The 12,110-nt window shown below is 41.6% G+C and overlaps 1 protein-coding gene across 8 annotated transcripts in view; it reads right to left on the minus strand.

Moving 5' to 3' along the window:
• The window catches only part of DMD (dystrophin), a 2,197,254-nt gene that overhangs the window by 11,658 nt on the left and 2,173,486 nt on the right, over window positions 1-12,110 (minus strand). For all 8 annotated transcript variants that reach the window (XM_032883124.1, XM_032883125.1, XM_032883122.1 and 5 more), the window contains one exon: window positions 4,534-4,626. In XM_032883124.1, the coding sequence (XP_032739015.1) occupies window positions 4,534-4,626 (93 nt within the window). The remainder of the gene's footprint in view (window positions 1-4,533; window positions 4,627-12,110) is intronic.

Raw genomic sequence — 12,110 nt, forward strand, 5'->3', positions numbered from 1 at the left:
TGGTTGCAAATAGCTATGTCTAGAGATTAATCAGGAAAGATATCAGCATAAAACTGAACACATGCACATTCACACCTTGAACACCCCGCAATTTATAGAGCTATTATGCAGGACAGTGTTGGCTACCAGTTTTTTACTAGAGGGAGGAGCATGAAACCCCTTTATTAATTTGGGTAACAGTTTAGCAAGGCCAGTGAGATAAGATCAGGCGTTTAATTTAACTTGCCAAATGGCCAAGAACTTGGTGCTTCAGGCTTCCAGGGACTCGGGAGTGAAAATGCAAAAGGGAGGATCAGCTGATGTCTTAAGACTTGAGCCTGACGTGTCAAGACCGTGGCAAAGGGTAACAGAAAAGTTGTACATTTAAAATGCAAAACTCCCCTATTGATATACTTTGCATATGTGAAGAGCGTAATATTTTATTTAAAAAGTCTTTTCCTCTGTGGGCAATTATCTAGCAGGGTTAAGTAAACCATGAGGTGGTATTTAATAGCACATTTCCATTAAATGGCAGACCTCTGGCTCTGACATCTGTTTTGAGTTACTCAAAACAGCTGTCCGAAACAGCTGTAGCAACTGTGAACTTCATTCTTCCTAACACAGCAATGGGAACATGGGTGGCAGATTTAGATTAAAAGCACGATGTCCTCTAAGATATTAGGAAGGTCTTGGCAGAAACAACTTCCATGGTGAAACTTTTTAAATGTAATTTTTTAAAAAAGATTTTATGTATTTATTTGACAGACAGCGAGAGAGGGAACACAAGCAGGGGGAGTGGGAGAGGGAGAATTAGGTTTCCCCCTGAGCAGGGAGCCCGATGTGGGTCTCGATCCCAGCACCCTGGGATCATGACCTGAGCCCAAGGCAGATGACTTTATGACTGAGCCACCCAGGTGCCCCAAAAAGTTAATTTTTTAAAAATGATGGGCACCTGGGCAAAGAATGCCAAGATCAATCAGATCAATATTTTTTAAAACCACTGGATCTGAAAACCAACTTAGTGGGTTGCAACCAGCATTTTATTTTTAAATACATGAAACAGAGAAACAGTGTGAACTGACTGTAGTATAGTAAGTGTCGGTTCACTAATCTTTTGTTTATGATCTTTGTATATGTATGTCACTAGACACATTCATGTATGATGTATATACATGGTGCATACATATGTGTGTGTACACACACAACACACACAATGTATTTTATATCCTTAATACAGTTTGAGATGTAAAATGTTTCTTCTGGTATGGATAATGGTTCAAAGCACAGTTTGGGTCCTCAGAAATGTTAAAATGACCTTGGGGGAAGGGGCTTCCATTTGCAATGGTCTGTAAGCCCAAGACGTTTAAGACTCAAAATTTTCTGCTTAATACCAACCCAACATACCTCCCAATTGGTAAGATGCTCCCAAGAAACCCCTACCACATATATATTTTCCATTCTATTTTTACGATGAGACTTTTTATTCATTTGAATTTGAGGAGAAAAGGGCGTGCTACTGTGATTTAGAATTATGTATTAGGTCTTAATCCCCTTGTGGGCACAGAGCTCCTAAAACCTTTGGAATTTCCTGTGAAGAGAGGCAGCAAGGTATCGTTTGTAATGTTAACCAGGCAAGTCTTGGAAAACCCATAGGTATGCCTGGGGGTTGTGTGCCAGGGGAGGGAGACTTTAGTGTAATCCCCAATGGCTAATGATTTAATTAGTCACACCTATGACACAGTGCCTCCCTAAAAGTCCAAAAGGACTGGGGAGGGAGAGCTTCTGGGCTGGTAAAGACGTGGAGGTGCTTGGGAGGGGAGGGTACCTGGAAGGAGCACGGCAGGCAGCTCTGTACCCTTCCCCTCTACCTTGCCCTACGCATCTCTTCTCTTCCATCTGGGGATTCCTGAGTTCTAACCTTTGAGAGTACAGGGTGAGCCGGTGGAGAAAATATTTCTGAGTTCAGTGAGCTGCGGTAGCAAGTTAATTGAACTGAAGAAGGGGATCGTCGGAACCTTTATGTCTCTAGTGGGGGTGTGTGTGGGAGGGGGGAGTCAGAAGCCCAGGTGATAAACCGAACTTGCAACTGGTCTCTGAAGTAAAGTGGGTCTTGGGGGCAGTCTTGCGGGACAGAGCCCGCAAGAGATCTGATGCTCTCTCTGGGTAGGTGGTGTCTGAAATGAGTTGGATTCTAGGTGCTGGAATTGCTTGGTGCTATGCAAAGAACCCCCACAGGTTGGAATTGGGTGCCTAATAGTAAAGGCCCAATTTTAAGGCCTAATTTGGGAGGAAGTAGTGAAAAAGAAAAAAAATGTCAAGGTAACAGCATCACAGAAAGAATAGCCAGATCTGGATTGTTTTCCTCAGAAAAAAAAAAAACCTGTCTCAAGCCACCAGTAGGAACTCAGTTAATGGAATTGGTCAAACAAAGCCTCCTTATCCCCTATTTGAGAACTCAAGATTAGCACTCAGGGAAAGTGCTTACATTAGAGTGGATTTAGTAAACACTATCCAGGTGGCTTGAAGTTCTCCAAGTTTCCATAAAAGTAAATCAACATTATACAAGTGAATTTAACATCAAAGATGCTAACTGCCAAATATATCAGAAGAAATCTATTTCTCCTCTTCTAGGTGACTTCTTCCGTACCCATGTGGTATCTAGCTTCAGGGACTAAAAGGGGGATGCGGGGAGAGGGTGCAAAGACCTTCACCCTCGAGATAACGAGGATGGGTCAGAGGCCCAGCACAAAAAGGTTGCCTATAGGGAAGCAGAGCCGCATGCCCTGGAAAAGCCCAGGGCGTCAACACTGCAGCCACTCACTTCCCACGGAGCAGGTACACAGGCTTGGCATTGAAGGGGCTGGGGCAAGGTATCCATCTGTGACCTTCAAGGGACAGGTAGAGGTCACTGGAAATAACGTGCTACATGGGGGGCCCAAAGTTCTCTCTGTGTCATCTTGAAGAAGACCCTTGCTGTGCCTAAGCTGAACCCCTCCTATTTAGGTCAAAGGGTGCTTCTGGGATTCACTCATGTCCTAGACCTGTCCAGTATAGCCATAACACTCTACTGTAATGGAAACTTCTGAAGTCTACCTCCTCAGTTGACTGTAAGCACCATGAAGGCAAGGAACTGGGCCCTTCTTGTTTGCATCCCTAAGCCTCCACTAGTGCATAGTACGTGCTCGTAAAAGCTGACAGGATAAAGGGGGAGGGCCTTTGATTTTTGGCCAACCAGCTCGTGGTCTTCTCCTGAACTGCAGCGCCTAGGTAGAGACGACAGCCCAGAGCGTCATGATGGAGACGAGGGTGGCACGTGGGGGGCGTGGGGGTGGAGGGAAGACAGAGAAGGTTCTTATGTGTTAAAATCAATACATCAGAGGCACTCAGCAATGCAAAGATGGCTGGTGCAGACATTTAAAATTAGCTTCCCTGATGGTTCCTTAGCAACGCTCCCCGAGAACGGCACTGCTGTTCACGTGCACCGCACAGTGTTCACTCACACATCGAACAGCCGGGAAACGGCCACTGATAGCCGACACCGAACAGAAATAGAGGAAGAACACATGACTCCCAACACCCTCGTCACTGCTCCTATGGAGAGGAACGAACAGTAAGACTCAGCTGCCCTTCCCTCTGGGGCTGCCCATTAGGCGAGCCAGCCCCTGGCCACAAAGACTTGTGTTCTCCTCTTTGGCTTGTCTAGGTTTCTCTCCATTTGCTGACAGGTGGCTGTGGCCCTTCTTTTTTTTTTTTTAATTCACTCAAGGGAAGTGGGTTAGCGTTTTATGTCACAGCAATAAAATAAAATAAATACTCCAAAATGGTAACAATGGGAGTGAAACCTCCCTGGAGGAACGAAGACATGTGAAGCTCATACTGGCTAGTGGGAAAAGCTGGTGGGGTAAAATGCTGCTTTTATATGAGGGGAAAAATACACAGGGGCAAAGTGATGGCGGGCAATAAGGGCATTTGTATTACTGTCTTTCTTGGCAAAGATCGTATTCCATCCATGGCAGTGAAAACAACAACAAAAGACTAGTATATAGATTTAATTGTACCTATATTTAAACAATGGGGTAAGAGACAATTTTTAAATGTAAAGGGCATCAGAAGCCCGAGTCCCCACCACTGCTGTATACAGGCATGTTCTAGATTTCACCGCAGTGCGTGGTAAGTGCGTGTCTCTGGCCAGGTGCCATCAAGCCATGAATGTCTTTGTCAAGGTCACAGCATCATTGCTCTTAAGTAAAATCGATCTCATAATTTGCTCTTCAGACTAATGCGCAAAGGGAGTAAATGTTTAAGATAATAGTCTTGCTTCTAGAGGCATCAGGGTTCTACAGGCATCTGAATTCAACCAGAATCCCACACCAGGTCAATTTGGTCATCCAAAGCAGAAATGTACCCTGAAAACACTTGCTTCTGACAATGCTCCCCAAGTGGCACTGTCAGGACATGCTTACTTAGCCACAGAAAATACAGAGGCTAGTTGAGTGTGGGAACAGGAGGCCTAATTCCAGTAGGTGTGAGTTACCGGCACGTCGGGGAGCTTACCTCTGGAACTAGGGAAGGAGTTGTTGAGTTGTTCCATCACTTCCTCTAACCCTGTGCTTGTGTCTTGGGGAGGACTGAGCAGGTCTTCCTCACCTTAATGGAAGCAAGCGCAAACAAGAGCACGTTATGCTTAAGGAAAACAGAGAGGAACTAGAGAAAAAGCCCACAATTGCATTTAAAAAGGCATTATAAATTCACTACCACTTGCTCAGAAATAGCATAAATACAAATAACGTCTCAAGGCTGAATAATTAGGGAACAACTCCTTCATGGGAAGGAGTCCATGAAGGGGTTCATCTATGTCCTTGTCTTCAGAGAAGAAAATGGTTTCTCTCTTTAGAAGTTAATTTTTAATATTAAGTTGATGTAACTTTCTTATGTCCTATTAGTAAAAGTAAACTGTTTTTCTTTGTAATTAAAAAAAGACAGCGCCTGGGTGGCTCCGTTGGTTAAGTGACTGCCTTCAGCTCAGGTCATGATCCTGGAGACCCAGGATCGGGACGAGTCCCGCATCGGGCTCCCAGCTCCACGGGGGCGTGTGCTTCTCCCTTTGACCTTCTCTCCTCTCATGCTGTCTCTCACTCTGTCTCTCTCAAATAAATAAATAAAATCTTTTTTTTTAAGTTAGTATTATTTAAAAAAAAACGATTAGACACTTGACGTGTATCTCTTCAACACAAAACGAAGTGAGTATGTGCCATTTTGCCTTCACTTGATGAAGTTATGGACGGAATGAAGACACTCTTTCCTTTAACATTTAAACAAATATACAAACAAAACTCAAGTACCTTTGAAGTCTAATGGGCTAGAAAAATATTAACATTTAAAGGACTGTGGATATGGGGGATTCTGTGGAGTAAGGTTTCTCTCCTCTTTGTACATGGGACGACTTTATCCCTATGATATTTTGGGAGGCTTAAGAGGAACTTTTTTTTTTTAAATTTTTGAGAATCTGTTTACGTGAGGGCAGAAGGTGGTTTTGGGTGAAACGGAATTCAGAGATGGATGGTCCTCCTCTGGGAATGGGAGTCCTCTTGTAGATTCTGTTGATCTGTGGTCTCTACGGATGCCTGATGTGTTACAGACACACACCTCAACCAGCATTTGCAGTAAGGGACAGATGCCTTCACTGAAAACAAAATTATTGTGAATTCTGAAGGTCTCTGGAAACTAATTTTTTATAACAGTAACTTCCAGCCCTATTTGTGCATTATATTGTCACTTCCATTGAAAACAAGACCTTGCTTTGGCAAATCAGCAGTAATGAACATGCTTTAGGACAACCTCAGGTTCACGTCTGACTTGGAAATGACTGGGCAGCCTGTGATTTAATGACTTAAGTATGCTTGTCATTTCCTTTCACCGGTGCCACTTAGATTTTCATCTATGACTATAGTCCTGCAATTATTATTATTGTTTTCGGCCTTGTTTTTTAAAGTGTAAGCTAAAGGAATCCTTGACACATTCACCATTAAGACAAAAATCATATTGTACGTGGAGAGAAGGCTGAATGTCATCATTACAGCAGAGGGCTTACGGACCTAGGATAGACAGAAAACCTCTCCTTCTGTAGTCTCATGGTGACAGACCATAGAAAACCTCTTTCAAATACTAAGGACAAGAAACAAATGCTGAAAAGGTAAGGTCACAATATAGAAAAATAAGTTGTGGTATCTACCTACCAACCCACACACGCACAAACATATACGACTTACTTATGTTTATGCCTCTAGAAATGAAAAAATGAAATAGAGCATCTTTAGTTTTTTCCCGTGAGTTTAAACCACCATTATCTGGTGAGGATGGAATGAATGAACTACTGCCAGAAGGGACAGAATCCTGACAACAGCAGGGATGATTACATCTCTTTGTTCCATTCTGGATGCAAATTTTGCCAAGTTGTGGAACATGAGGCATTTTTAATGGCAGTAAGACTGCTTTAGCGATAGTACGCCTTACAGAATAAATCAGAACCAACAGAGACATTCATGAGCAACCATGTTAAAATTTCTGACAGTTTAATTACATCATACTGGAGTTCTAGGAACTGAATTGTAGTGTGTTAAGATTCAAACACAGTTCAGTGACAGGACTGGCATTCCTCTCCCTGAATTAATTCAAGGATCAAACTTGAAAGCATAAACCAAGTTCATCTTTACAGATAGTCTAAGGTTTAAGTGTCCACATGCAAATAAAGAACAGGCTTGTCTTAACCAAAAACAATTCCATGACTGTGATGAAAGTATCAATTCAAACATTTTCTGAGTACAGACTTCATCCTGCATAGTACATACATGAGTCAAGTATAATCTTGTTTCCTTTTTCCTCAAGATTTTCTAAGTAAAAAGTCCTCTGAGTTTAACTAATCTTTTAAGACTCAAAATCAGCGTTATCCCATGTATGCATGAGTAGAGGTGAATCCACACTGAAAAATGCTTAATGGCTAGTATTTTCTGTGTCAGCGATACTGGAAAAGTTGAAACTGCTAAAAGACACCGGACATTTCAGTAACATCACTGGACTCTTCAACACTGAGCGGGTTTTTAAATGTCTAAAAAAATAGCCAAACAAGTTAAAAAAGGGTAAGATCAGATGATTTATACAAACATTCATCAGGAGCCCACCATGTGCCCAGCACTGTTCTGCGTGCTGGGGATAAAGCAGTGAAAGACAGAAAGCCCCATCTCCATGGAACTCATGTTCTTAGGGAGGTACACAGCCTAAACGAGTAAGCTACAGAGGCATGTCGCATGACGATAAACCTTCAGAACAGAGATGAGTGAGGAACCTTCAGAATGGGGAGTCATGGAAGTGTTCACTGATGAGGTACAGCTGGGCAAGAACTTTAGGTCCACGAGGCTGTGACCCATGTACATACAGGAGAGAACAGCAAATGTGAAGACTTTTGGAGGGAAGTGTGACTGGCTTGCTCAAACACCAAGAAAGTTAGTAAACAGAGGGGCCAAGTATTAGGGAGAGGATGCTTCCTTGGTCCAGGAATTGGGACCTGGTCATGTGACTGGCTTTGGCCAATGGAATTTTAGCAGATAGGAGGAGAGGTCTATAATGTCCTCAGGTGCTTGGGCTTGTCCTCTTGCGCTTAAGTGCTACCAGGAGCACAATGCCCGGAGAACCTGCTGGTCCAACAGGTAGGTAGAAGAGACCTAAAGCCAACCCACAAGCTGGAGTCAAGACTAGATGAGCTGTAGGAGAACTCCAGCCAACCAAGAGAGGTGTGAATTGAGAAATACGTAACGGGAGAATTTTGTAATTATTTTGTCACACGGCAATAGATGACTGATATGTTCTGTTGTAAGACGTCAAACCAGAAAGAAACTATGTTTATGGGTTTTGTGATCATATACGGATGTGGAGCTACAACAGGCAACCCAGGAATGCATTTAATACCTGTGTCCACAAGTTCACGCCCACCTACCACCACCGCTGCCCTCCTACCCCCGCTGAGAAAAGCAGCCATTTATTTAACAAGAAAATATTCAGTCCCAACTGTACACACCAGGAATTTGGCCAGCCCTTATTGCTACTTCACCGCTTCATTGCCTGCTCGAACAGTATATTGCTAATGGTCAAGGGATTTCATACTCAGTAATAGCACTTTAACATTAATCCTTCAATTAGATTCTACTCCAAGGTCACTGCTACAAACACGCCCCCAAAAATCCTTTCTAAGGGACGCCTGGGTGGCTCAGTGGGCATCTGCCTTCGGCTCAGGTCATGATCCCAGGGTCCTGAAATCGAGTCCTACATCAGGCTCCCTGCTCAGTGGGGAGCCTGCTTCTCCCTCTGCCTGCTGCTTCCCCTGCTTGTGTTCTAACAAATAAATTTTAAAAAATCTTTTAAAAAAGCCTTTTTGAATTATTAGCTATAGCCCCCACAGCTTGTCTCAAGTTGGTCCAACAGAGTGACTGAAACATTTAAAAAAAATGAACGTTTCAAAATAAGACAGGATCAAGTTAAAAGAGTACCCTGATGTAGCATACCATGAGATCTGCTCACTGAAGAAAAAAGAAGTGATGACTCCCATTTCATCTCAGAAAAAAAGAAATGGAATGGTTTGCTGTGGGCAAGCTACTCTTTAATGTCCTTTGAAACTCACCATGGTTTTAGGCTTACTTGAGGCGATGATATCCTATCTGACTCATTTCCTATTCCACGACTGAAATGATAATGGTTCTACTTGCTTAAAAAGTGACTTCACGGGCGCCTGGATGGCTCAGTCAGTTAAGTGTCTGACTCTTGATTTCGGCTCAGGCCATGATCTCAGGGTCATGAGATCAAGCCCCGTGTCAGGCTCCAATGTGCGGAGCCTGGTTGAGATTCTCTCTCCTTTTGCTCCCCGCACTCGCACACGCATGTGCTCTGTATCTCTCTCTCGGGAAAAATGACTTGAGCCAGAACCAATGTAGCTTATGCCAAAAAGACCCCCCAATCCTTATTCTTATGACTTTGCTGACACCTAAGCAAGCTACTTTCTTTATGAAATCAGCGCTATGTATTAGAAAATTATCTTCTCTTGAAAGGGGACCTGTATACAAGCAACTGTGCCTCTTATTATTCTTTGGATTGCTAATCCAGATCACACTGTGTTTTGAATCAGTTTCCAACATGATGTATGATGACCTTAGTACTTCTTTTTCCCCTGCCCTTCTCTAGTTTTTCTTTTTTTTTTAAAGATTTTATTTATTTATTTGACAGAGATCACAAGTAGGCAGAGAGAGAGGAGGAAGCAGGCTCCCGCTGAGCAGAGAGCCCGATGTGGGGCTCGATCCCAGGACCCTGGGATCGTGACCTGAGCCGAAGGCAGAGGCTTTAACCCACTGAGCCACCCAGGTGCCCCCTTCTCTAGTTTTTCAAAAGAAAAATAATTTATCTGGTATTTAGTATTTAATCACTTTAAAAAATTATGCTTCAGGGCAGCTGGTCTCCATTTTACATAAAATTGCTCTGTGTAAGTTTTTAAAATATAGTCTGTTCCCACTGACAATGCCGATGGTTAGCTGGTCAGTGTTGAAGGATGGTGAAAGATACTGAAATTAGTAACCAATATTCTTGTAGTTTTATTTTTCTTGACATACAACATTCTGTTAGCTTTAGGTGTGCAACATAATGATTTGAAATATGCACATATTGCAACCGAGGACTATTAATAAGTGTAGATAAACATTCACCACCAAAATTGCTGTGTATTTTTTTCTGGTGATGAGAACTTTTATTAAGATTTACTCGCTTAGCCACTTTGAAATATATAATACAGTATTGTTAACTAGTCTCCATGCTGTATGTCACCTCCCCAAAATCGCTTACAAATCAAAGTTTCTACCTTCTGACCACCTTCACCCATTTTTGTCCACCCCCTGCCTATGGCCATCAGCCATCTGGTTCTCTATGAGTTTCTTTTTTTATTTTTTTTTAAGAGCTCACATATAAGTGAGATCATAGATTTACTGTTCCCTTAGTCAGCATCATGCCCTCAAGGCCCATCCATGTTGTCACAAATGGCAGAATTTCTCTTTTATGGCTTGATATTTCATTGAATTTTCTTTATCCTTTTCTGTCACTGGACACTAGGGTTGATGCCATGTGTTGGCTATTGTAAATAATGCTGCAGTGAACATGGGGATGCAGATATCTTTTTGAGATAGTGGTTATGCTCCCCTCAGATTACCCAGAACTGGAATAGTAGGATCATGTACTTCAACTTCTCATGTTTTGAGGAACCTCCATACTGTTTTCCATAGTGGCTGTATACCAATTTCTGTTCCTTCAATAATGCCCGAGAGTTCCCTTTTCTCCACATCCTCACCAACCCCTTTTATCTCTTTGTGTTAACAGCCATTCTAACAGGCATGAGGTAAAATCTCATTATGGTTTTGATTTGTACTTCCCTGATGATTGCGTGATGTTGAGCACTTTTTCATGTACCTCTTGGGCATCTGTTTGAGACCAGGAAGCATGTGCCTATTGGACATAAACACTGGAAAATGTCTATTCAGCTCTTCTATTTTAAAATCAGATTTTTTTCTCTTGAGTGATAGGAGTTCTTCATTTACTGTGGATAATACTCTCATCAGATACAGGATTTGCAAACATTTTCAGTTTAATAGAGTCCTACTTGTTCATTTTTGCTTGTGTAACCTTTGCTTTTGGTGTTAAATCTAGAAAGTCATTGCTGAGATGGATGGCAAGGAGTTTACCCCCATTGTTTTCTAGGAATTTTATGGTTTCAGGTCATACATTCTTTAATCCATCTTGAGTTTTGTGTATGGTAGTACACAAGATGGTCTAGTTTCATGCTTTTACATGTGGTTAGCCAGTTTTCCCAAGGTCATTCATTCAAGAGACTGTCCTTCCCTCACTGTATATTCTTGGCTCCTTTGTTGTAGATAAATTGATTATGTATGTATGGGTTTATTTCTGGGCTTTCTACTCCATTCCATTGATGTTTGTTTGTTTTTAATGTCGATAGAGTTTGAGATCAGGAATCATGCTGCCTCTAGCTTTGTTCTTTTTTCTCAAGATTGCTTTGGCTATTAGGGGTCTTCTTTGGTTCCAGACCCATTTTTGGATCGTTTGTTCTCTGTGGAAAATGGCATTGGAATTTTGACAGGGATTGCATTAACTCTGTAGACTGCTTTGGGTAGGATGGGCATTTTAACAAAATTCTTCTAATCCATGAGCACAAAATTATCTTTCTGTTTTTTTCTGGTATCTTCTTCAAATTCTTTTATGTCTCACAGTTTTCACCACAAAGGTTTCTCACTACCTTAATTCAGTGTAGTCCCAGGTATTTTATTCTTTTTGATGTAAATGAGATTGTTGTCTTAATTTCTCTTTCTGATAGTTTGTATTAGAGTACAGAAACAACAGTTTTCTGTATATTGATTTTGTATCCTGCAATTTTACTGAATTCACTTAACCATTTTTTGGTGGTGTTGATAGGGTTTTCTGTATATAAAATGCTTCATCTTTAAATTGAGATAATTTTTCTACTTCCTTTACGATTTGGATGCCCTGTATTTCTTTTTGTTACATGATCATTCCAGCTAGGATTCCCAATACTACATTGAATCAAATTAGATTAGAGTGGGCAACCTTGTCTTGTTCCCGATTTTAGAGGAATAGCTTTCAGGTTTTCACTGTGGAATAGCACGTTAGCCGTGGGCTTGTTATATATGGCCTTTATGATGTTGATGTATAGTCCATGTCCACCTTCTGATAGTTTTTATCACAGATGAAAGTTCAATTTTGTTGAATGCTTTTTTTTCTTCTACTGAGATGATTATATATGATTTTCATCCTTCACTGCGTAGATATGGTGTGTTATATTGATTTGCAGATGTTGAGCTATTCTTGCATGCCTGGAACAAGTCCCACTTGGTCAAGGTCAAGGTCATTATCCTTTTAATATACTGAATTTGTTTTGCTAATATTTGTTGAGGTTTCTGCATCTATGTTCATCATGGATGTTGACCTATAATTTTCTCCTATTGTGTCTTTGTCTGGTTTTGGTATCATGGTAATGCTACCCTTGTAAAAGGAGTTTGGAAGTGTTCCCT

This window comes from Lontra canadensis, unplaced genomic scaffold, assembly GCF_010015895.1.
Source record: "Lontra canadensis isolate GAN:19392208 unplaced genomic scaffold, GSC_riverotter_1.0 scaffold86, whole genome shotgun sequence".
Classification (NCBI taxonomy): domain Eukaryota; kingdom Metazoa; phylum Chordata; class Mammalia; order Carnivora; family Mustelidae; genus Lontra; species Lontra canadensis.